Source organism: Antedon mediterranea, chromosome 7 (assembly GCF_964355755.1).
Source record: "Antedon mediterranea chromosome 7, ecAntMedi1.1, whole genome shotgun sequence".
In the NCBI taxonomy this organism is placed as follows: Eukaryota; Metazoa; Echinodermata; class Crinoidea; order Comatulida; family Antedonidae; genus Antedon; species Antedon mediterranea.
Window position 1 is genome coordinate 15,710,025 of NC_092676.1, and position 26,987 is coordinate 15,737,011.

Consider the following 26,987-nt stretch of genomic DNA (forward strand, 5'->3'; position numbering starts at 1 on the left):
TGTTACTGTTCTTAGAATCTGTACATTAATATTTCTTTTCTGTTATCCACCTTTTTTCCATAATTTTCAAATATTTTTTTGGTTCTATAATTCTCAACATCTAAAATTACTGTAGACGATACATTTACTAATGTAATTATATAATTATTTTCGGTATGTATTTTTTAGATATAATATAATTCATTGTTTACCCTATATAGGCCTACAGACTATATACATTATTTTAAAATGCGAATTCTTTAAAAAATTATTTAAAATGGTTTTTTTACTATTGTGTCTAGTTTAAAAAAAATTACTTTATATAAGATAAAATGTAACTGCCTATGGGTATTATACAATAATATTATGTAACATATCATATGTGTATATTTATACCTGTAGTACATAACTATTCTCATACATACATACATATATATCTTAAATAATCAGATTCACATAAATGTAAATTATAACAGGCGGTTAAGGTAAGATCTATTTTTTTTTTCCGCTATAAAAAGACGAGACAGTGATCCGGTCCATTTGTTTACATTTTTCAAAATAAGTGCTTTGTAAACGCAGAAGCATCCAATAGATAACATGTGGTCGACATATATGTTTCCTCTACCTAGCACAATGTTTCGATAATTTGCCTCGATCCCAAATTGTGTAGGGTGTAAACGTTAATATAGGCCCATAAGGGTTTTACTTCAGTGCATTCGTAAAAGAAATGCGCACCCTTCTCTACTACGTTGCATTGTAGGCAAGTATCTATGTTACTAATTTTCCATTTTAAGAGCCCTCTTTTGGTAGGTGTTATACAATGCAGTAGTTTGATGTTCAACTGTTGAAGTTTATTATCGTCAATATCTTTAATTTTTCTTTTCCATGTTAGAGACCAATCGTTCGATCTATGTTAAAATATGTTTCCCACTGTTTTACTTTTGGATAGTTCTAGACATTTTTCCGTAATAAAGAATGAACATATTTGTTTGCTACTCATATTCAAACATCGAACATGTGTGGGTTTTGAGTGCTTTTGTTTTTTTCATCTTAAAAGATTCTTTCTTTAATTGTCTTTAATACAATTTACCATTCTGCAATCCAGTTTGATTTATACCTAAGCATATTAATTCATTTATTAATATCCTTAATATTTCACACACCTGACCTTATCCAGTTTATAAAAAATAATGACATTGTATAAAATCATTTTGTTATACCAAAGTTGTTGATCATCATAACATAGGCCTAATTGACGTTTAGTCATACCACAATTAGGTTTGACTAAAATACATAGTATAGATTTATATAAATCTGGTATCATCAATATATGATATGTTTTCAATAATATCTTTTATTCTATTGCAATACGTGTTTGGCAGACATTTCCACTTTGAATCCTCATTGTTTAACAATCTTTTAAGCCAAGATATTTTTAAAGGTTTAACCTGTGACCTGAAATCAGGCGCTTACACACCACCACACTGATATTCATCCATAAGAACTACTCTTTTAATCTTTTCTCTTTTTCCATCACACAAAATGTCAAAAAATTATATTATCAATACGTTTTAGAACACTTTCAGGCGTGTCTATAATACTTGCAACATAAACAAGTTCCGCCAGGCCAAGGGTCTTTAAGATAAAGACCCTTGTTGTTAACAAACAAAATTCTTGTCATAGCCAATATAAATACCTAGAACTTTAAAACCGTCAGAAATCCAATTAATATTAAATAGCTTGTCCTTTTTCTTCCATTGTCCAAGCCACATGGCATTTGTTTTTTCTTTCTTCAGTTTTAACCCAGATCGGCCTACACTACCAAATTCTATAACAACAACTTCAATACACTTTTTTTATGCTGTTCTCACCTTTTATTAATAAGACCGTGTTGTCTGAAAGTTGTGCAATTTTGACAACTGGGTTTGTAAAAGTATACCTGAAATCACTTTTTCCTGTTTTATCTTTAACGCCATAATTTCAGCAACAACCAAGATGAAAAGAAGGGCAGATAAAGGACAACGTTGTCTTTATACCTCTAAACATTTTAAAGCTTTTTGAGCACCATTCATTGTTCAAAATAATACATTCCATTTCAGCATATAGAACTCTGACCCATGCAATAAAAGACGGTCCAAAATTGAAATGGTACAATTTAAATGGTTCCTGTCTACTGTGTCAAAAGCTTTTATAAAGTCTAAACTTAATAATGCCCCTGTTAACTTTCTGGTATCCAAATATGTAATTACATCTTCGATTAATCTGATGTTTTCATCACCAAATCGGCCTCTAATATACCCTATTTGATCATTGCTCACAATTGTTTTAATAACATTTTGTAGCCTCTTTGTTAAAACGAAGGCGACAATTTTATAGTCAGTGTTTAAGAGGATTATAGGTCTCCAATTGTTTAGGTCTTCAGGATCACCTTTTTTAAATAGTAGGTAAACTAATCCCCTTCTTTGCGTATTCGATAGTGATCCATTCTTTAAAAATAGATTGAAAGCGTTGCAGACTAATACGCCAATCTTGGGCCATAATGTCTGATAGAATCCTATCGTGAGAGACCATCGATACCGGGCCCTTTATTTAGTTTCATACTCCGTATCGCTTCTTCGCATTCTATGGAGGTTAATTCTCCTTCACATAACCCCTTTTAAAGGTGTGTTAACTTTGGAACGTCTATTAAATTACAACATTTTTGAATATCAATTGCATGTATGTCCTCTTACCCGGATATTCACCCCTGGACATTCACCCCCCGGAAAACTACCCCCGGACAACCACCACCTGGACCACTACCCCCTTAGGACAACTACCCCTTTAGGACAACTACACCCCGGACAAATACCCCCGGACAACTACCCCCTTAGGACAACAACCCCCTTAGGACAACTACCCCCTGGACAACTACCCCCCGGACAATTACCCCCTAGGAACAATTACCCCCGGACAATTACCCCCCCCCCCCCGGGTAATTACCCCGCGGACAAATACCTCTGACACAATATTCCCCGTAGGACAACTACTTCCTGGACAATACTCCGAGGGCAAATAATCTTTTAGGACAACTACCTCCGTAGGACAACTAACCCCTGGACAACTACCCGCCGGACAATTACCCCCTAAGAACAATTACCCCCTGACAATTACCCGCCGGACAATTACTCCCTAAGAACAATTACCCCCTGACAATTACCCCCGGAGAACTACCACCCAGAAAACTATCCCTTTAGAACAACTACCCCGCGGACGGACAACTTGACTCTGCAACAGTGTATAATAGGAATTAATAACTATATTTTAATGCGTTACTTTGACGAATTACTATTCATTATTGTAAACAAAAGTAAAAGATTGAACATAAATATAGCCTGGTATAAACTGAAGATTGTCACACATGATCATAGGATAGTCGAACGTATTATATAAATAATAATAAATAAATAATAACAGGATTTTTATAGCGCACATACCACTCAAGAGTGCTCAAGGCGCATTAAAAAAACAAACAAACAAATCATACAAATGCCTGACAAATAAAATGCAATTTCTTTAGAGGGTCCCCATCCGTTCTCGTTCTGTCGCGGTCCCGGACCCCTACCTAGGTGACCAAACAAAGGAGCAGGATACACATTTGCCTTGCCACAGACGACCGGGTGCTCAGAGACAACAACCAAGACAGAGGCACCCCAAAGATAATGCTGGTCAGGAAAAAGTATACTATAAAATTCTAGAACTTTAAGAAACCTCATGATTTCCATATGCCTTAATGAATAAATGTGTTTTTAATAATTTTTTAAAAGTATCAACAGTTTTGCAAAATCTGATAGAGCTCGGTAGAGCATTCCATAGACGAGGAGCAGTAACGGTGAAAGCTCTGTCTCACCATGAGTAGTGAGACTTAGGTTGATGTAGAAGCAGCGTATCACTAGAACGCAGATTCCGTCTGGGAACATACAGCCTAAGCATGTCAGAAATATATTCAGGAGCCATGCCATTAATAGACTTAAAAACATAGAGTAATATTTTAAAAACAATGTGGTACCTAACATGAAGCCAATGCAAAGTTTCCAAGGTATTTGATATGTGTGCATATCTTGGTAGTTTTTTAACAACTCGTGCCGCTGTATTTTGAATCAGCTGAAGCCTGTGGAGTTGTTTTTGTGGGAGACAAACTAACAAGGAGTTACACATATCAAGACGCGAACTAACAAGTGCATGTACAAGTTGCTCAGCAGCTGCACGATTTAAGTATTTTCTGATGCCTCGAATATTTCTTAAATGATATGACGATGCAGACGTAATTTTAGAAATATGAGCCGTCATTGTCATATTAGAATCCAGAATTACACCAAGATTTCTAACTTGTGTAGTATTTTTAGTACAAAAGTTACCAATGGAAACCCTCCTAGATGGAATTTTCTCTAACTGTTGTTGCGAACCAAATAGAATGTACTCAGTCTTATCATCATTAAGTTTTAAAAAGTTTTTGGCCATCCAGACACGAATTTCAGAGACACATTTTTCAAGCAAATCAATTGATAATTCACTCTGTGTCATAGTAGGTTTAAACGATATATATATCTGAGTGTCATCAGCGTAAACATGATAGCTAAGATTATATTTCTTAATGATATCACGAATAGGATATACATAAATTGTAAACAATTGTGGACCTAACACAGATCCGTGCGGAACAGAGTAATTTAAAGTGGTAGGTTGAGAGATTACCTCTCTAATACAAATGTGTTGAGGTCTGTCCGCCAAGTATGATTGACACCATCTTAGTGCACATCTCTCAACACCAATAGAAGCATGCAACCTCTCAATCAGAATACTATGATCTACCGTATCAAACGCAGCACTCAAATCAAGTAAAATTAAAGCAGTTACTTTTCCAACATCCATCGCACGAAGTGCAGTTTCAGTACTGTGATGTGCTTTATACGCTGATTGAAACGGGTCAAGTAAAGAATTATCCTTTACATGTGATAGTATACGTTTAGATACCACTTTTTCAATTACTTTTCCAAGAAAACACAGATTTGATACTGGTCTGTAATTGGATTATAGCTTTTCAGGATCAAGACCCGATTTCTTTAATTGAGGACGTATGTGCGAGATTTTACAAATATCTGGGAAAACCCCAGTTTCCAAAGACAGATTAACGACACGTGTAATTAGTGGAACAAAAACAACAGCATTTCTCTTAATTAACAGAGTAGGAACTGGATCAAGACTGCAAGATTTAGCAGGCGAGTTTTTGACAATTTTAGAAATTTCTTTTTTACTTGCAGGTTCAAATTTACAAAGGGAGGGACAATTTTCACAGCATACGTCGTTATTAATGTAATGAGACAAACTTCCAGCACTATCTTTAACAAGAAGTTTACGAATATTAACAATTTTATTTTTAAAAAATACGGAAAATCTTTCTGCAAGCAACTCATCTGAGTGAGAAAATGGAAGCACCGACGATTTAGAACAGTGTAAAAGATTGTTTACAACTTTAAACAGCTTCTTCTGATCACATGAGCAATCTTCAACCAGATCAGAATAATATCGTTTCTTAGCACTTTCAACAAGCATATTAACAATACACCGCTGATGACAATATTTCTGTCTATCTAAGGTATTTTTTGATTTCATCCATTTTCTCTCAAATACGCGACGGAGTTTTCTCGCAGATCTAATTTCCTCAGTATACCACGGTTTTGAAGAATTTAGTTTGATACATTTTGTTTTTAAAGGTGCGTGTTTATCCATAACTTCTCTTAAAGAGCAGTATCTTTCAATATTTTCTTGCAAAGTACCATCATGCATATCAGACAACCGAGCTTGTATGTCATTTGAAAATATTGTTGTATCAATACTGTTTATATTTCGGATTTTAATTTTAGATTTAGGAAGAGGTGGTTTCTTGAAGTCGAGACTACAAAGTAGATCAGAGATACCCGGTTTTACAGTGATCCCCGAGATCAGAGAAACATCTCTAGTAATAATGAGATCAAGACAATGACCACCATCATGCGTAGGTTCATTTACATGCTGTATAAGATTGAAAGACTGCAATAGATGATTACATTTATTTGCAGCGATATTCTCATTTTTATCAATGTGGATATTAAAATCACCACAAAAAATTACTTCTGATGGAATAATGTACTCCCTGTATTTACTGTAAAGACTGGGTTCGCTAATAATAATAATAATTTTTGCGTCAGGACAATGCTTCGATAACCACTGGTCTTAAAAGAATAAATTTTTGTCTCAAATTTGTCATATATGTATTTTTGTACACTTGAAGAATAATATCACTTTTGATATTTGACCTCAATGTTCACTCACCGAATAAACGGCGATCTTTAAATAAATTCCCCTCAAATAAACGGTGACCATGTCACTCCCATGAAACATCATATGGAATAATCGGCGTCTATTTCCATTAGATTATACCCCCTCCCATTGAATAAACAACTTTCTTCCAATAAATGTCCACCTAAAAACCACCTAAACAATTAACAGTCCAGGGCGTTTTTTCAATAAATACGGTACTTTAAATCTAGCACATCTAGGGTCTAGCGTGCTGTTAAACAGAATAATCGGTTAAAAACGGGTGTTTCGAAACTAGAGACCCGAGAGCAGAGACCAGAGTCCCGAGACCCAATACGAAAAGGGAGACCTAAATATACGAAAATGGAGACCCACGTACGAAAAGGGAGACCCCCACTATACGAAAAAGGAGACCCCACTATACGAAAAGGGAGACCCTAATATACGAAAAGGGAGACCTAAATATACGAAAAGGGAGACCCAAATATACAAAAATGGAGACCCAAATATACAAAATGGGAGACCCAAATATAGGTCTCCCTTTTCGTATTGGGGGTCGTGTCAGGTCTCTGGTCTCGGGTCTCTAGTTTCGAAACACCCGTTAAAAACAGATGATTTCATTTTTACAGAAACCGGTCCTATATATTTGTCTACTTTTGGATGGGGGGGGGGGGGTAGTAGTTGACCGGGGGGTAGTTGACCGGGGGTAGTTGACCGGGGGTAGTTACCCGGGAGGTAGTTATCCTAAGGGGGTAGTTGTCCTAAGGGAGTGGTTGTCCGGGGGTAGTTGTCCGGGGGGTTGTTATCCTAAGGGGGTAGTTGTCCTAAGGGGGTAGTTGTCCGGGGGTAGTTGTCCGGGGGGTAGTTGTCCGGGGGGTAGTTGTCATAAGGGGGTAGTTGTCCGGGTGGTAAACATCCGGGGGGTAACTGTCTAGGGGTAGGTGTCCTAGAACCCCTCTTTCGCATACAACTTTTCAAAGTGTTTGACTTCTTCAATCAGGATATCTTTTTTGGCGCATGTTCCGTCAGAATTTTTAAATCTTTTTATTTGTTTTCTTTTCCCGTTATTTTTTATAAGGAAGTATTTTGAATTCTTTTCTCCTTCTTCTACCCATTTCGCTCTTGAACGAATTTGAGCCCCTTTTACGTCGTAGGCATATATATCCTATAATTCTTTAGATTTAATTTCAATTTCTGTATTCACATATTCACCTCTATCATTGTTCATTCGTTTAGCATTTAGTTGTTGAATTTCTTTTTGTAAGTTTTCTTTATTTCTATTTATATTTTTTTATTTTAGTTTGCCAAAGTTGATTGAAAATTATTTGATTTGATTTTAATTAGTTCCCATATTTCTATGTTGTTAAGAAAATAGAATTGCTGTGAACAGCCATCTATTATCTGATTAATTTTGTTGAGAAATTGTTCGTCTTTTAAGTAATCGGAATTTAATTTCCATAATCCTGGACCACGAGAGTCTTTGAATATATTTATTTTAATGGAAACTCTTTGGTGATTAGTAGAAATTGCAGGTCTAATATCGCGCATGAGACAATGTTTCCTGTATCATGCAAACTTTTTGATACAAACCAGTAATCTATACGTTTAAAAAGGTTGGCCGATTTTCTTTTTGATCGAGTAGCTTATCTTGAATACAATTCATATCTTCAACATGTTTGAATTTGCATCTCAATATTATTAAAAAAAGAACCTCTTACTTTTGAATCATTTGGCGAGTATATTCACCAACGTATCGATTTTGGTCCTTTTGTTTTAGTAGCTATTACGTCATCTTCTTTGTGATCGCTTTCTTCGATTTCGATTACGTCAACTAGACTATTCAGAATTCCAATAAAAGGTAATTTCTTTGAGCTGAAATTTTGTATTTATTTATTCTTTCTTTTGAATGGATTGCATTTTCAGTAACGCAGTACTGCTTTCCAAAATAGTCCAGTTTAAAAGTAAAGAAAAATTATAACATATAAAAATACATAAAGATAAAAGCATAGTAGGCCTAATTTAAAAGATATATACAGAACAGTTAAAAACAAAAATGTAGGATCAATTAGATGACATTAGATTGCTATATTTTTTAGTTTATAAATATTTTTCCCAGTTACTTTTGTTCTAGTTTCAGTTGGTAAAAGATTCCATTCTTTTGTTGCTCTGTATTTGAAGGTTCTTTTACCTTGAGCATTAATTTTTCCAATTTGGTGTTATTATTGTTTTACAACTTTGGCTACGGGTGCATTTGGGGTGGAGGGAGTCATTAAACTTAAACATTGAGGATATATATGATGGTGAATGACCATTAATGCATTTGAAAGTTGTAAATAGTAGATGTTCCCTCCATCTTTGATTTAGTGTAACACAATTAAGTGTTTTAAAAATATCATTTATTGGTGTGTATATATATCTGCGGATAACAGAACTCTCCTAATCTATTTAATAATATTTGAAGCGTATTTAAATTTTGATTTGTACAATTAGTCCATACAGCACTACAATAGTCAAACAATGGCATTATAATAGAATTTGCCAGCATAATAATTAATAGTTGTATGAGATGTCAAGTAGTATTTCACACGCCGTATTACCCCTATTCGTTTAGAAACTTTTGATGATACACTACGGTATTTATTAGTCGCGTGGACGCGACTCTATAGTTCACTATGTCGGTCGGTAGGTCTGTCTGTCGGTCCGGTATCACTATGCGTTTTATCGCTTTTCTGTACTTTTTGAACTGTTTTGATGTACAGAGAAGTCTTAACTATGTCGGTCGGTCTGTCAGTCGGTCGGTCGGTCGATCTGTCGGGTATCACTTTGCGTTTTTCTGTACTTTTTGAACTGTTTTGATGTACAGAAAAGTTTTAGTCGCGTGGACGCGACTCTGTAGTTCACTATGTCGTTCGGTCGGTCTGTCTGTCTGTCGGTCCGGTATCACTATGCGTTTTATCGCTTTTCTGTACTTTTTTAACTGTTTTGATGTACAGACAAGTTTTAACTATGTCGGTCGGTCTGTCGGGTATCAATTTGCGTTTTTCTGTACTTTTTGAACTGTTTTGATGTACAGACAAGTTTTAAAGTACATTACTTTTTGAAAGTTCATTTTTTTCTGAGAGCGCGCGACTTATGGCTGTTGGCCTTGTTTCAATTTAATTCAATTCAACTTTTGTTTTAGATAATTGTCCATATGGTACAATACAAAAACAAAACACACACAAAAAAAGAAGATGAAGGAGAGAGGACCGTAACACTTTTATCTATTGGTATATTAATATTTGATCCTTCCATGTCAATTTAGGATCAAATATAACACCTAAATACTTGATGATAATGGAACTAACAATGAAAGAGTGGAATCATTTAAGTATTTAAGTGACTAGTACCAAATACCATGAGTTTAGTGTTTTTAACATTCAAAGTCAATCTGTTGTAATGAGCATCAGGAAGAGAATTTACATATATAATAAATAACAAAGGACCTAAAATAGAGCCCTGTGGAATTCCAATGTCAATTTCTCTTAAATCAGAAATTGAACTATTTACATTTACAACTTGTGATCTATAACTTAGATATGAAGTAAACCAATTTAGGGCATCATTACATATACCAATTTCCTTAAGTTTAGCAATAAGTACCTTGTGATTAACAGAATCAAAAGCTTTCTTTTAAATCTAAAAATATTGCAGCAGTTACAAACCATCATTATAATTATTTAGAATATAGTCAGATACATCTAAAAGTGTTGTATTTGTGGAATGTTTCTTTCTAAAGCCAGATTGTGATGGGTTTAAAATATTATTATTTGATAAAAACTTACTTATGTTTAGAAACTATATGGTTGCACGTATGCAGTTATATCATTATTACAATTCTTATTATTTAATTTTTCCTTGTTTAAATCAAACTTATTAGTTGAAAAAGAAGAATCTAGTTCATATTTAATATCTTAGGCTTCAATTGCTTCGCCTTCATCTCAGCAGACAGTTTTTTTTTGTTGCAGAATTTAGCTTTATGGCGATTAATGTTGCAGTTCAAGCAGGTCTACGATGACGACAGGCATGACTGACATGAACAGGTTCGTTGCAGTAGTAGCATACGTTAGTGGCAGCGGCAGGACCCATTCGATTTACACTGTTCCTACAATAATTGAGGATGGGTTTAACATATACTACGAAGCAATTTTCACTTGTTCGTTAGCCTTTGACTCATCAAAGCGTTGGCACATAGCTGAAATGTAGACATTTCCGGTTTTCTAGCAAAGTCACGAGTGCATCAACATCATCTTTGAATTTCTCCAGAGAAAAGTTATCCCCACTGCAATCATTCGTTCCAACATGAATAAATGAATGAAAATGTTTTAGCATTCAATCACCGATACGATTAGAGAGGTTTGCATTCAATTGATTCTTTGGTGTGTACGTCTGAAATAACTGATGTATTACTTCCATATATCTATATTTTATATTTTTAAATTTATACTAACAATTTATATCTTTTTATTGATTAATATTATAATCATAACAATAAATATCAAAAAAATATATATAAAATAATATTTATCGCATAATATACAGTTTTTTATATACATAATCATTACTAATAATAATAATAACTACTATCTTCATCTTCTTATGCGGAACATCATTTGAATAATAGAACACATCTACACATAATCAAACACCGTACTCTATCTCATTTCAATCTTCTATCGACTAAAGCCGAAAGTATAGTCGTTATCTCGGAACCGTTCTATGTCGTCCTCCACTAGGTAGGCTTACTTCATCCCCACTTCATCAAGCCTTCTATGAATGGATGACTGGTTGGGAGCAGGAAAGAACGCTATTAGACCAAACCCAGTACCGTTTTTGTTTACGATGATGAGGAAAATTATTACCCTACGATGGTATTATACTCTTTGTAGGAAAACTTGATACTTTATAATCAGAGCCATTATTATATGGAGTGGAGTTGTAGCTTGGTGGTAATGATGCTTGGCTACCACTCCAAGGGTCCTGGGTTCAAGTCCCGTCACATGTCAGTATTTTTTCTAAGGACCAAATTACTCCACTCCCAAAGACTTGTAATAAGACTTTGTTTATGTAGATCATCTTGTGTATATGTTTGTCTTGTGAACCTCTGAGAGTCCTTAATGATCACCATCATTAAATATCAAGAAATATTTCTTACAAAAAACGCTGCTCGCTTTATTGAAAAATATTTTTTATTTTAAATGTTTTTGAATGTGTCATTTTATTGTCACATAATAGTTATTGTACCTGAAAAAAATGTAATTTATATGTGAATAAATATTATTTTTTTGTTACAGAAGTGAATACTCAATTTCTGTCACTTTAGTTAATTTTATTGCTAAGGTCAAATCTGGGGGTCACTTCATCACCCTAGATATTTCAATTGTGAAGTATCCTATTACAAACACAAACTTTAATGGACTGTTTCGATAATAATTCAATGAATATCTGACAGTGAATATACCAGTAGCAGCTGGAATCAATAAATTATAGTGGAGTTTCCATTTTCACAAAACTGTCTGTCCTTAGAACTATAACTGCTGCTTGCTTTAGCTTCTGATTGAGTAGTCCTAATGGGACGTAGCGGTCTAGAGCAGTAGCGTGAAAAAAAAAAATATAATGGCTCTGCTTGTAATTTAGGAACAGCGCCCTCTATTCGTAAGCCTGGTGGCGCACGCGGCGGCGATGTATGTATACAAAGTCACATGTAAGAAAGTAGGTAGGTTCTTTGGTACACCAACTTCGGATAACGTGCAACCTCTAAATAGAGAAGAAGAGCAGAGACTAGCCTAGAGTAGGAGTGTTCTTGTAGACTACTACTATACTAGCCTGTAGTGTAGAAATAGGGGTAAAACTTGTTTAGGCGTTAGAGGAGGTAACATCAGTAGGCCTAGCCATGGAGGTATCTAGTAGTAGGGAAGCCGCCGCGCTTCACTCCGGCCGCCGTATCAGTTTATGGCGATGTTATGCACTCCGGCCGCTATTCAATTCGACTTCCTGTGTGCAAAGGGGCCGTTAGTATGGAGCGCTCATATCTATGGAACGCCATCGCTGCCTCCGGAAGCAAACTTTAATTCTATTCGGCTCTTTTACCATTACGTTCGGCTCTTTTAGCATTCGGCGCATTTCTATTCGGCCCATTTAATGGTTAATAAGGTGGGACAATTGCAAGTTCTCTAACACATTAATCATGTCAATAAAATGATTAGTCATATTGAAATAGCCTTCAAATTCATTTAAAGGGGGATTCTGGGTTTAAAATTGCTTTTAAATATCGTTTATTTATTAAATAAAAAATATTATAACAATATAGACATGTCAGAATGAAGAAATAATAACGAGAAATTAAAAAAATTAAATTTCATATACATTTTAGGGTAAATTCATGGAAAGTCTGTTTTTTCAGCAGCTTAGGGAAGCTCATTAATATTCATGAGATATTCACAAAATCACGTCATCAGTGGATTCCAAACTCGCGACGTCATGTACGTTGTGTTTGTCAACTAAATTTACATCTCTCTCTCCTGTCAAACGACGACCACCCGATCATTGTGAAATACATTTTTTGTAGATTTTCTAAGCTATGCCTAAAGTGTAATAATAACAGTAGTAGCATATATTTATTTGACAAAATACAAAATTTAGTACAGATTACGGAGTCATAAATTATATACTATTTTTATACCTCGAATAGTACAGATCGTATTATCGGCTTCACGTACTAGGGTAGGCCTAGCCTAAATCATTTTGTTTCATGGGTGAGAGCCATTCTGACTAGGGATTAAAACGCTAAAACATTGGGGCCCATCATGGGCCTAGCTAGCCTACTACTAAACGATTGGCCCACTACTAAACGATTGGCCCATAAATAACAAAACTCAGTGGATTCCAAACCCATCCTATCAACCAAACTCCTAAACAATCTAAACCTAAAACATTCTACAAAATCGGCTGTAAATATCGCCGTCCGCACGTATGGTTTCCCGATCGTCTAAGTAGGCCTAAAATAGGCCTAGTTTACTCTCCAAAAAAGCGGATACTACTGCATCAAGCAAGTAGACCAGGTAGTAGGAAGGAGACCTAGCCGATCCGGCCCAGTTAAAAATTGAGCTAGCTAGTGTAGTAGACCCTATGCGAATTGATACTACCAGGCCTTTTACTAGGCTACACTTCTTAAAATTAGCAATACTTATGTTTACAAATATTCCAACTCTCTCATTCGAGCTATATTATCTATACCATTTCGGTAGGTCGAGTCGACCTTCAATCAAATACTGTACATCGTTCATGTTGTAATTATAGACGGGGTATACTCGACCCGACCAGTTTGGTATTGTATACTGTATCTGCTTATCACGTGACGCTGCCAGGCGGGCAGGTGGTATAGGGTAGAGCACGCGTATTGATCGTCGTCTCGCTCTCTCCTCGCTCAGCAGGAATGTATACGTTACGCTTCATTGATTTTGAAGGCTTTCCCTAAGTCAGTGCGAAAATCGGCAAACGTAAAGTGCAAACATATCTAATTTTTCACTGTTTTGATGAATTTTCATAGAACATTGACTTTATAAATGGAAAGACCGACTAAAATTACATCAGAAAAGTATAATTTTACAAAAGTAATTGATATGGTTAATGATAACGGGTCGTCGGAAGATTGACCATTTCACGAATTTCCTTTTCTGGTAACACAGTGTCATATCGCCGTAGCTGCACTTGTAATCTGGCCTTATTTCACAGCCTTCGTTCTGCTTTACTGGGCGCTTATATAAATTGAAACTTTTACCGTTCAAGAGACAAACAAATATATTTTACATTTTTTACTATTCATTTTAAACCCGGAACCCCCCCTTTAATTCAACCAACCAAACACTCTACATGCTGCATCTATATGTTTTGTAAACTTTTCATAAACTCATTTCCAGCCGTTGATTTTCTTCCATTTGACCCCATGTAAAAGGTTAGAATTTAATTGCGCCGTATAAAAAAGGGCCAAATCAAAAAGAGCCGAACGTAATGCAGAAAGAGCCGAATAAAAAAGGGCCGAATTAAAAAGAGCCGAACGTAATGGTAAATGGGCCGAATAAAAAAGAGCCGAATTCTGAAAGAGCCGAACGTAATGGTAAATGGGCCAAATAGAAATGCGCCGAATGCTGAAAGAGCCGAACGTAATGGTAAATGGGCCGAATAGAAATACGCCAAATGCTAAAAGAGCCGAACGTAATGGTAAAAGAGCCGAATAGAATTAAGGTTTGCTGCCGGAGGCAGCGATGGCGTTCCATACATATCTACGTTTTCTATACTGTTCAGTGTTATAACAAATTCGGCGCTACTGCAGTTTCGCACCACACTGTTATATCTTCGACTTCTCGCTTAATTTTTTTCTCACACCCACATACAGTTTTGGGCCATTCTGTAACATGTTCCCATGATTTAGCCACCGTTATATTACCTTATCACAATAAAAAATGCCTTTCAAAACAGCTCCTTTTCCGCGAATACTTTGATCGAACTGTGGCCATTTTAGAATCAGAAAATTGCCAGAGCAGAAAGCAATGTTTTATTTTCTGTTTTTATTTTTAAACTGCAAAGAGTGGTTTTTATAACGAACCAGCTGTACATATCAAAACGGCAATGATATGAGTCCGTACATAAAACATTGATAGGACCTTTTAATATGAATAATAATACTAATAATGAAATATTAATTTAACCTCTATTTCGCCAGCTGAAAACATTTCTTGCCTTTCAAAACTAAATAGGCCTATAATATGTGTAATCGGATTTTATAACACTGCCTTCTTCTATAGTTTCTACATTTTTTGGGAATGAAGCATACATTCTGGCAATTAAGTGATAAATATAAGATGGCGAACATTTCGCAGTGTGTTGACCGCGAGTTCAGTATGGTTTAAAATGTTTTGAAAAGTATTGTTATTTAAAAAAAATTACTTCGTAAGTGGTCGAATCGTATGTTGCATAATATTATGTTGTAAGTGTGAAAAAGAAAGAGCGACCGGACTGAAGCGCGGCCGGAGTGATCTGTATTCAGTAGTAGTAGGTGCTAGGCCTAAACTAGTAGTAGTAAGTAGTAGTAGTACTTAGTTAGGCTAGTATTTATTATTAGCGACAAACACAACATTTTGAAATGGCTTGTAAGGAAATAAAGTAATTGAATAAAGCAATTTAAAGCAAAAATTAAGTATTGGTAAAGTTTAATTAATTAACATCTTTTGTGTATACAAAAATTGTACTGTGTTTTGTCTATTGTAAATTCAGCACCAGTTATCAATGAATTTTCATCTTGTATGTCCTATTGATATATATGAAATTTTTTTTCAATTCAATTCAAATAACTTTTAAACAAATTTAATGCAGGCCCTCGAATACCATAATGGGATAACTTAAATAAAAGAATATCATAATCAATAGTGTCAAAAGCCTTAGAAAGATCAATAAAGGGTCCAATAGCGAAATCATTGCGTCCAATAAGAGCCATAGATGTATTGTATTTTTTACGAAAACCGAATTGTTGAGCGTATAAAATATCGTATTTGGTAATAAAATTAAAAGTTCTGTCGTAAATAATTCTTTCTAAGGGATTTGAGAAAACAGGTAAAATAGAAATAGGGCGATAATTCGTTAAGTCAGATTTACTGCCAGATTTAAAGATGGGTGTTGCACGAGCTATCTTCAATCTGCTTGGGAAAATTCCCTTAGTTAAAGAAATGTTTAAAATATGGCATAAAGGGAGGGAGATAAGTTCGGTAACTTGTTTGATGACTTTCGCATGTAGGTCGTCAATACCGGGGGACTTATTACTCTTGAATGAACGCAAAATTTTAATAACTTCGTCCTCATCGACTGGGGATAAAAAAATAGAATGAATATTTGGGTTAGGAAGAAATTCTTTATACGATGTGTTTGTCTTGGGTATTTGGTTAGCTAAGGTGGGACCAATTTCAGTAAAAAATGAATTAAAAGAGTTTGCAATCTTGGTGGGATCATTTGACAATTCACCATTGCAGTTAAAAAAAGTATTACTTTGTTTGTTAGAGGATTGTTTTATAAGGGAATTAATAGTTTTCCAAGTGGCCCTTATGTCATTTTTATGTTTAATAAAAGTATTTTTAAAATAATATGATTTAGCAGTTTTGATAAGACAATTGATTCGGTTGCGACATTGTTTATATTTTGTTTCATTTTTCGCAGAGGGACGATGAAGAAAGTTTGAGTATAATTTTTGCCCATATCTAATGGACTTAAGAAGAGAGTCGGTCATCCAGCCAGGTCTTGAGTTTAGTTTTAGTTTTTTTGATAGTTTTGTATGGAAATGTTTTATTGTAAAGTAACGAAAAGGTATGTTCAAATTTGTTGTATGCTTCATCTGGGTTTTGGGTATTTAGAATGTCAATCCATTGTTCGCTAGACAATTCTTGACAAAATTTATCAATAGTGTGTTGGTTAATGCATCTAAATCTAAATGATTCATCTCCATCTTAGTTAGAGTTGGAGTTTGCCAATTGGTAAAAATGAATTTCCATTAAAAAAAACGAACATTCGTCCATCTAGACCTGGCTCTGAATAAACTGACCCAGAGAGATCACATTGCGTGACTTCTCCCATCACACATCTTGTTTGTGTCAATCGAGTAAATTAAAACAACATTCCCTTTACGGTAACTCAGAGCCCTACAAATTCTGTGCTGACTGTTTTTGGAAATTGCGTGTATACACTCGACTAACGAGAATTTGTTTTCAGAATCGCTTAGTTAATAATATTAATGTTTATAGACGCTGATTTCACCAATAATAAACTTCAAATCGCAAGCATGTGCATTGGATTTATCCGACGTAATGTGTGATGTTTTTGTGATGGTGAAGACAGAAAACATTCCACACATGAGTGAATAAAGAGCAAATAAAACACACAAACAAAACAATTTATTCATTTATTGTTTTATGTAAAAACACAAAGTAAGAAACTAGCTTGGCTTAGGCTGCTAAGGTCTAACGCCGACCAGCGATTTTACACACCTGACTTGGTTGTGATGACTCGTTACTGTGTCCGGCCAGCATGAGCCTACACACAATAAATACGCCTAACATTCTTGTGGTCATGTTTTATTTGTTTTAATCACAAATTGTTATGAATAAAAGATAAAAACAACACTAGGCCTAGACACTACATATTTAAAGATGTATTGTCCCCCAAAATCATGAAAAATAAAATTTATGCAGTTTTAATTCACTTCCATAAGAAAAAAAAACATTTTCACGATTTTCCAGCAAAGTTGGATAACATTAATCCCATATGACCACAAGATCCCCATTCTTCTGTATATCCATATAATAGTGGTAATCTCCTTTGTTTTAAATCCTTAAACTCTGCAATGGTTGCTTTTTACCAGGTTTCTAATACAATGCCATTCTTTTCATTTGACCACAGATGAGTAATTTTTTTTCCTAGGAGAATCAGCGGATCCATAATGACATTTTTTTGTGAACATTATCTATGTCTTCATCAGCCATGAAGCTTGCCAAATTTTCTTTTACCTGCTCAACAGAAAATTGCTTCTCTTTAGATGAAAAACAGAAAGTGCAGTGTTTGCCTTCTGATTTACAATCCTAACTTCTAACTGTCATCTGCAAACATCAATAATAACCTCTAAAAGTGTTCGTAGCAAAGCTTCAACTTGCTTGTCATTTTCTTGTGGGCACATCAAATCATGACCAGACTTTTGTAAGTGTGGCAGTAACAGATAAAAACCCATTGCATTTCGATATAAAATGTGAAAATTGTTTCCCATGATAGGGGATAATGTCGCTAAGCTTGAAACTACTCCCTTCAACTTCAGCGGACAAACCAACAGCATTGTGATAACAAAGCTTGCACACTGCAGCAATAAAGCACCACTCAAACTTTGTCGAAACAACATGGCCTTCATTTTGACTTCATTTCTACTTTATCAGCAAATTTTTAATCTTTACAGGTAGAAAGTTCCTGGTATCGCCACTTTACTCTCTTTTGGCTTGTACTGGGTACAGGGATGGCAAACTCACTGACATAAATGCCTCAATGCCTATGATCATTCGTAATCTTGCTTAGAGTACTGTTATGGGCTTCGCATGAGTTCGAGCGGTCCACCACAGCACAGTTTGTCTAGTGTTAATAGTAACGGGTTAAACACGTTTCCAGCACGCTGCCACCATGTTACGGGCTTCGCATGAGTCAGAGCGGTTTACTTAATTTAGTCAGATAGGAGAAACGTCCGAGTGGTTTAATATATCAAGTTATCAGACAAAGATGAACATCAAAAATGCAGTAAAGTTTAAGTATATTTCTTTAATAATGTCTTGCTGACCTTGCTACCAAAACTAAAACAAAACTTAAAACATCTTAACTATTTAAAAAACCCACCCTGACTTCTGATTGGCCAACAATATTCCAAGTAGTTTGATAAGTAATAGCCTTTTTCAAAAATTAAGACAAAATTACCGTTAACTTTGTCTGTGGCTTTTTTTCTAGGCCACATGGTACCATATGGTATGTGTAACTGTAAGAGGAGTAACTAAAGGTTACTGGATAATAACCTCTATAGTATGAGTTATTATCACAAGTACTATCTTTAATATTGCTTACATCAACACCATTTTGTTTTAGGATATTTAGTAACCAAGCAATAATGTATGTAGCAATAGGCTTTTTCCGCTTAAGCACCCAGTCTCTCATCTCAAAAACAGCTCCATTAGTTATGTGTTCACCAACATTCAGTAAAGAAGTATCATCACTTTCAAAACTGGATATTTTGATCCCCAGTGCATCTGAATAATATGTTGTCAATATATCTTTTTTATAGCCTGAATGGCGTCTATTCTAGAAAACCAGTGTGTTGGGCATAGTTTTGAAATTGCTTTCCTTCACACATTGAACATAAATTCAATTAAACTCTCTTTGTTGGCTCCATTGCTCAGGAGGAGTTTTCTGTTGTTCCCAATAGATTTGTAAAAGTTGTGCTCCCCTAGTTGCTCCTTGTGATCTTTCAGCATTTTAAATAATTACAAAGGGGTATTATATATCTTACAAAATCAACTCTAGAACATTTTTCAATATCAAAACAAAACAAAAAAAGTTGAACTTGGTTATTAAATAGTTTTCAAGAATATGCTTTCTGCATAGTACATGTTTGCAATGAAAAGCGTCTATAAATACTTTGTGCATAGCTAATTCATCATGTGTACCTTTTCCAATTCTTAACACCATTGCTAATAAAATTATACTTTAAGAAACTGTAGAATTCTGCAAATGCTAATTAGCTAATTATTATGGTGTAACATAGGGTAAAAAAAATATGGAGGGTCATTGTCCATTTTAGTAATCAGCAGGTTTTTGTATACCATTAGCGTGAGATAAGTTTTGTCTAAATTGAAGGTCTTGTCAATCCCTGGAACTATTTTTCCGGAACAGAATCTTTTAATGTCATTTATTTGGTCTTTCGTAAAAAGCACAAATGCAGGTGCTTGTCCTTTATGAATAATGCCTTTTTAAAGAAATCATAACTGTCTGTCAACATGTTCAAAATTTATAAAAACTTCATCAGCATAATTTTGGCTGTATATTTACAAATTTCATTGTTTGTGTCCATATTGCGTTTGAACGTTTCATCATTGGTGAAATCAGTAAACCTGTTATGGAAAATCGTACTCTGAAAAACTGTAATCTTCACTTTTGTTGTAATGTTGACGCAGATGGTTTATTAGGTGATTTCTGTCTGGTTGGTTGTCGATTCTTCTGTTTTTGTAAAGCCTCTTCGACTGTCGGCGAATCTTTATCAGACGATGACATCTATTAAGAAATAATAAGAAATTAAGGCAAAACAAAATCATTTAATATCGCTGTCGTTAAATTAGGATTGGCATTGAGCATATATTTGACTCGTTCCATAGTAAAGTGTCCCTTAGAGGTTCCATGTTTTCTTTGCTTTTTCGAAACTTCCTTTCAGATAATGGAGATTGGACTCCCATGTTGATTTAGTTGCACTCTTGGTTGAAAGTTCTGTTTAGAATCCTGAAACGAGCATCTGTGATACCGTTAATGGTGGATAGATAGACATTTATTGGTCTTTAGAGTGCTATGGCGAGTGCATGAATAGTCCATGACGAAGAAAACGCATCTCTTGAATATTCCTGCACTGCTGTTTGATAATCTGGAGAAACCCGAATCAATAGTTTATGCCAGGGTGTAGTATGCTTTCCTTTCTGAGAAGGGAGCCATTAGGTGATTTCTGTCTGGTTGGTTGTCGATTCTTCTGTTTTTAGAAAGCCTCTTCGACTGTCGGCGAATCTTCATCAGACGATGACATCTATTAAGAAATAATAAGAAATTAAGGCAAAACAAAATCATTTAATATCGCTGTTGTTTGAATTAGGATTGGCGTAGTATTGAGCATGTATTGACTCGTTCCATAGTAAAGTTTCCCTTTAATAGAGGTGTACCCTGGTATACCCAAATGCGAGGTTCCCCTATGTAGATGGTCTCAGTGCACCATGTTGAGAAGTACAGTATATGCTGTAGCCTGAATTACTAATGTTTATCCATTGAAATATTTAGTACCTTGATACCTAAGTGCATGGTTTAGGACTACTGGTTAATGTTATAACTTCTGGTTTCAAGAGAGCCAACAATTGCACCAATTTACTAGGAGTAGCCCATGTTTTCTTTGCTTTTTCAAAACTTGCCTTCACATAAATGAGAGTGGACTCCCTTGTTGATTTAGTTGCACTCTTGGTTGAAAGTTCTGTTTAGAATCCTGAAACTGGCATCTGTGATACCGTTAATGGTGGATAGATAGACATTTATTGGTCTTTAGAGTTGTATGGCGAGTGCATGAATAGTCCATGCCGAAGAAAATGCATCTCTTGAATATTCCTGCATCACTGTTTGATAATCTGGAGAAACCCGAATCAATAGTTTATGCCAGGATGTAATAGCATAGTAGTTAATTGTGAGCAGTAAAGTATAGTATACTTGTTTAAAAACACCATGTGGTGTAATTGGCTATATAAGCAGTACTGTATCTTGAAACTTATTGTGTGTGGGTATAAATTACATTTGGCTCTTGTGACCCACAGTTTACAAACATTTTCAGATGGTGCGTTTACTAAGTCATATGGCAATGTAATCCAGTGATTTATTATTCTCAAGCTAAAAGAGCTCAGTTCCAAACCCTTCTTCATTACAGGCCTATATAATTTCATGATTGAAAATGTTCATCTGGTTTGTAGATATAAGTTATTTTGGAAATATTCTTTTTTTTCAAACCAACAATTAGTAAACTAACCTTCTTGACAGTTTCGCTGTCCTGATCGGACAGCTTCTTCAGAAATAAACTAATTGTTGGTTTGAAAAAAAAGAATATTTCCAAAATAACTTATATAATTTCAGATTATGTTCACAGGTAATGCTATCCGTATGCAAGGTAAAAAATATTGAAGAACTTGTATTGACTTTTCCTGTAAGAATTTTGTACGTTTCAATTAGGTCTCCTCTTAACCTTCTGACTGCTAGTGGGTAGAGATTTAATTAATAATCTAGTACTGAACACCACCTCATTAAACAGAACAATTTGTCGAAAATTGTAAATACTGTATGAGACTAACATCTAAATGAATTTTGTTTTCCAGTTTGTTATAAAAATTCAATATAGGCATTTAAAAGGTGGTAAACATTATTGAGTAGATGGAGCTGGAAGTTGATAGCATTATCAAGTTGGGTGGCAGTGCTGTTACTTTTAAGGAGCAATTTGAAACACCAAATTTAGATGCAATCAAGCAAGCTGCTGTCATGGTTTCTAAAATTAAAAAGAAAATTATCATTGTACATGGTGCTGGGTATGTATGCAGTTTATACCGTATATAATCCCATGCTCAAGCAGAGATGGATCCAGGAGGGTAGTGCTTGAGTTGCACCTGCCCCCTTTGACAGCTAAAATGATGTTATTATTTGACTAACTATTAATATTATTATGTTGGCACTTAATTCCCTGTTAAAAAAAATCCTGGATCCACCCCTGTTGAGTAAAATCCGACTCACTTTATTTAAATTTTAAGGCTGCATTCAGACACAGTAAAAAGTGTATTTTATGAATGTTCAGTTTACGAATCATCGATTTTACAAATGGGTTTTGACATGGTTGACGTCATTAACGAACAAATGAAATGTTTAAATAATTGATTTCCTACTTGAACTTAAGTTCAAAATGATTCGTATCGGTGTACGTAAGCTCTGTGAAACTATTTTTACTCATATGTTGACTTATGAATAAGAACGAAATAAGGTTTTAATTTTGTGAAACTTGAATACAACAGAAACAGAAATCTTTCTTTACGATAAGAGCAATTCATGAATGGAATAGTCTGTCTGATGGGATTTTAAAATTCATTCCATAAATATTTAAAAGAATGAACTGGAAAAATTTTCAGTATAAAATAGTTTTAAAAAGGCATCGAATAAAAATATAGTGCGCCCCTCTACTTTTTTTTTCCAGAATGCTTGGTGATGTTCATTTCAACATTTTATATTATGCATAAAATTTGATTTTTTGATTGTTTAATTTTGATTTGAGTAAGATCCAATTAAGAATAATTTTGTATTTTTTGTTCCCTCAGCTGCAATCATTGTATTGAGGGATGTAGTCCCTCAGTGTTTAACAAACTAATATTCTAACACACTTTCTTCTTTCAAAGGTCCTTTGGTCATTTTCAGGCTAATAAATACTGTGTAGCTCAAGGGTGGAGTGGGCACACTAACTGTGACATTGTACGCAATGGCTTTGCACTAACAAGGATGTCAGTTCTTAAGGTAAAGTTTTGCATGGCGAAATCAAATGTTGATATAAGTTTGCGGGACACTGCTTATGTTAGTTCTGAAAAGAACTGTTGAGTTTCTCGACGTTTCGATCAATATGCTTTGATCGTTCTACGTGGTGTACCTCAAACTTATATCAACAATATATAGTTGTATAATGCAAATTTATCCAATATACTTTGAAGCTAAATTCTAATAATTCCATTCTACTATGTATTCAATTTGTTTGTTAATATACCATATGGGCCACTGTCAAAATCATGAGAAAAGGGCAAATTAAAGAATTGCACGTATACACAAAAAATGAGCCTTTTGTAATTGTATATATTTAGGGGATCTGAAAACATGATTTCAATTGTTAGCATTAGTATCTATTTTAAGTTCTACTGTTCCAAATGACTTATTTTCAAAATAATAATTGCTTAATTATGATATAATTTTAACTGCACAGGCATGAATCCTAAAATGATAAGGACAGATTTGACCAGGTAGTAATTGTATAAAATAGGCCTACATGTAGAAGACTTATGTGTTCTTAATGACCGACTCATTAAAACCAGTTCTTGTTTTGTACACTAGCGCTTTTTAGTTTAACAGGCTATTTCCTAGTACATAAATATCTTCAGCTAGGAGAGATATGTTTTGACGTTTATAAAATTCCTTACCCTCGGCTCTAAGTCCCGGGAAAAATGGCCGTCAATTTACTATGAAGTTCCTCTCTGTTAATAAAAAGTTTAATTGATGAGGTAGTACAGTAGTAGAGAATTCAGAGATAAAAATCTGTGAATTCTGTTTTATGATATTGAAATATCTCCGTCAAATTTTCAATGATAGTTAGCCCAAGTACATTATGGTCTGTCGACTGAAGCAAATCAAATATGGCAGTCATGGTTTGTTGCGTTGCAATCTTACCGACTAGGCCTGGTCTAGGCGATGGAAATCCCGGTAGAAAAACACTTTCAAATGTTATTTCACTTAATTCATTTGAAATAGTCTGGTACAAGATACTAGTATAGTGAGATTGTTTATTGTATAATAATCACCGATTATTCGTGAAAAATGTTGTACTCTCTTGATAGTTTACCTGTACATTCAAGACGAAATAAAGTTTGTGAAAAATTAATTTGTCTTTCTAAAGCATAATTTATATATTCCTTTGTGTGAGTAATTATGATGGGTTTTTTTTTACAGCTCAACCATATAATTGTTGAAGAGCTGGTTAAGCATGGTTTACCAGCAGTCAGTTATTCTGTAAGTAACACAATTTTATTTTCTCTATATCCTTGTATCACCTCGGACACTACCAACATAGGTATATTGTGCTTAAAACAATGTGTGATTAAAGAAGACATTTCTGTTGTTACAGTGTATTGGAAGTTGGGAGACAGCTAACAGGAAGATAGTTAAATCAGACGTAGACTCTATAAGCAGCCTTTTGAAAGCAGGGTTTATCCCAGTTGTCAATGGTGATTGTGTACTGGATCAAACATTGGGATGTACCATCCTAAGTGGAGATTTAATAATAAAGGTTATTTTTAAACATTTTGGAAACACGATGAATGTTTTGTAATTTTTATTTCAGCTGTTGCTTTTATAGATTTTTTGGGTGCTTTTCCAACTTTCGTAAGTCCATGATTGACACCGAACCTTCCCGACATCTAAAGACAAGGATTAAAGAACAATATGAATGATCATTTAAATACTCACCTGTATAAAGGTATATATAACTAGAACCTCCCAGACCGTATTTAATTGCACTGATGATGTTATTCAGCATAACAACAAAACATGTTTGCAAACAACTCTAATTTATCTTAATTTTATTATGGTGTCAGAAGTTCAGCATCATTATTCATGATATCAGGTGTCAATCAAGGACTTATAAAAGTTGGAAAAGCTCTCGAAAAAATCTGTAAAAGCAGCAGCTGATATAAACTACTTAAACAGGTTATTATATATTTCAAATTTGTCTGTGTTTAAAGATGTATTGTCCCATTGACTAATTCCAAAAACAAATTGTTTTTTAATATTTTGAAAAAAAAAATCATTTAACTGAAATACAGACGTTTTTTTGTTCAAAAAATAACTTTGACTTCCAGTCAAAGTTTTCGATCAAAACATATCTCATAATGCAACACGCTTGTTTGGCTACTATGTATGCATAATCATAAACTTCCTCGCGATCTGTGTGAAAACACCTTCTCAACGGTGACGAGTTGTAAACAATCCTAATTAGCATCATGCAAAATGCATACTCGTGGTTTGAAGTCTTTATTTACTTTCGCTTGCGATGATTTTCCAGACGAAATGTAAACAAATTAATTTACCTGTTAATTATGTAAACTTATTGTTTTTGGCTCAAATTTTCGACTTAAAGTGAATAACTTTAATAATATTATGATAAGGCCAATTTAAATTATTTGACCTTCATTTTTTGTGTTTCAAGGGACAATACATTTTTAAGGTATGCTTTTTACCTGTAATAAATTTGAGAACCGCAGTTTTGAGCTAGGACTTTCTGAGTGTTTTGAAGGATTCTTTTCAATGGGGATCCAAAATAGTCATTCAAATTTAATGTCTAACTGAGCTGTTTTGTCTTTAATTTGTTCTTCAGGAATTAGCTGAAAATCTAAAACCAAATCGAGTTATTTTCCTGACAAATGTTGCTGGCATTTTTAACAAATCTCCAGAAGAAGATGGTGCTGTTCTGTTGCCGAAGGTGATTTTATCTAAAAATGGAGAGCTCCAAACAAACATCAAGACATCAAAGTTAACTCATGATGTTACTGGTGGAGTTGCTAAGAAACTGGAAACAGCACAAGCTATTGTTTTAAGTAGTATGGGCCGGACACCTGTGATTATATGTAAACTAGATTCTAAAGATGCTGAACAGGTGTGTTGTTATGGTAATGATGAATTTACAGGAACATTAATCTGTCTTTCACAAGCATCATGACTAAATGTTAAACAAAGGTAAATATATTTTAGAATTTAAATTCCTCTGTTCCTTGTGAAAAGTGGTGCGAATATAAGCCTTTAAAAAAAAAATTAAAAAAATCTGTATCTTTTGTCCATTTTGGCATTTCAATTCATGTTGAAACATCTATAAAGAGTATATAAGCAAGGATAACCATACAGTATGAAAGGGTTTGATGAAATGATTTTGACAATAAGAAATCTTTTACAAATACTGAAATATAGTGTAATCGCACATGTCAATTATAAGGACTGTGTAACCACACACAGAACGTCTTACTCGTTTGAGTTGCCTATGTCACGTGACTTATTACTCATAATCTAAGGATAGAATCTCAGCGTAACATTACTATGTTAATCTACATCATTATAAACAGGGTCTATATCGATTCATAATATTGATATTCAAATTATAAGTTGTCTTAACTTTTCTACGCATCATCTTGGTTTAAAATGTATTCTCATCCTGTGTTGCTAAAGTAACATAATGACAGAGAGCCCTATACTAATTTTGATCCCAAGTACTGTCAAGTATTGTTTAATTGATACACTTGACTGCACAGTGTTGGTTACATAGAATCCAAAATGTACCTTCAGTTTAAATCGCCCATTTACGAGGCTATTTAGAGTAACAGATGATTCAATCATAATATGTAGGCATCTGATATTTGCTATCCTTATTTTGCAGATGAATGAAATGCTTCAGTTGACAGTAGGATATGCAGTCCATAATGCTCACCAAAAAGTCTGCCTAATGTCAGGTCGGTTCTTGCATCTTTATTTACTACAAGTTCACA

General features: G+C 34.5%; 2 protein-coding genes across 2 annotated transcripts in view; one reads left to right on the forward strand and one right to left on the reverse strand.

Annotated features, from left to right (window-relative positions):
* LOC140055259 (large ribosomal subunit protein uL15-like) overlaps window positions 1–26,987 on the reverse strand; it is a 165,228-nt gene that overhangs the window by 125,543 nt on the left and 12,698 nt on the right. The window lies entirely within an intron of this gene.
* On the forward strand, window positions 12,110–26,982 carry LOC140055255 (uncharacterized). The gene is made up of 8 exons (XM_072100540.1): window positions 12,110–12,148; window positions 21,806–21,826; window positions 22,032–22,238; window positions 23,094–23,208; window positions 24,406–24,465; window positions 24,581–24,742; window positions 25,829–26,187; window positions 26,879–26,982. Exons 3-7 carry the CDS (start codon window positions 22,087–22,089, stop codon window positions 26,168–26,170), a joined length of 831 nt encoding a protein of 276 aa, XP_071956641.1. The 5' UTR covers window positions 12,110–12,148; window positions 21,806–21,826; window positions 22,032–22,086; the 3' UTR covers window positions 26,171–26,187; window positions 26,879–26,982.

Coding starts and splice junctions, on each gene's coding strand:
- LOC140055255 (XM_072100540.1), top strand. CDS start 22,087: ATGGAGCTGGAAGTTGATAGCATTATCAAGTTGGGTGGCAGTGCTGTT. Junction 24,466..24,580: donor TACCAGCAGTCAGTTATTCT/GTAAGTAACACA, acceptor CTGTTGTTACAG/TGTATTGGAAGTTGGGAGAC. Junction 24,743..25,828: donor GTGGAGATTTAATAATAAAG/GTTATTTTTAAA, acceptor TTTGTTCTTCAG/GAATTAGCTGAAAATCTAAA.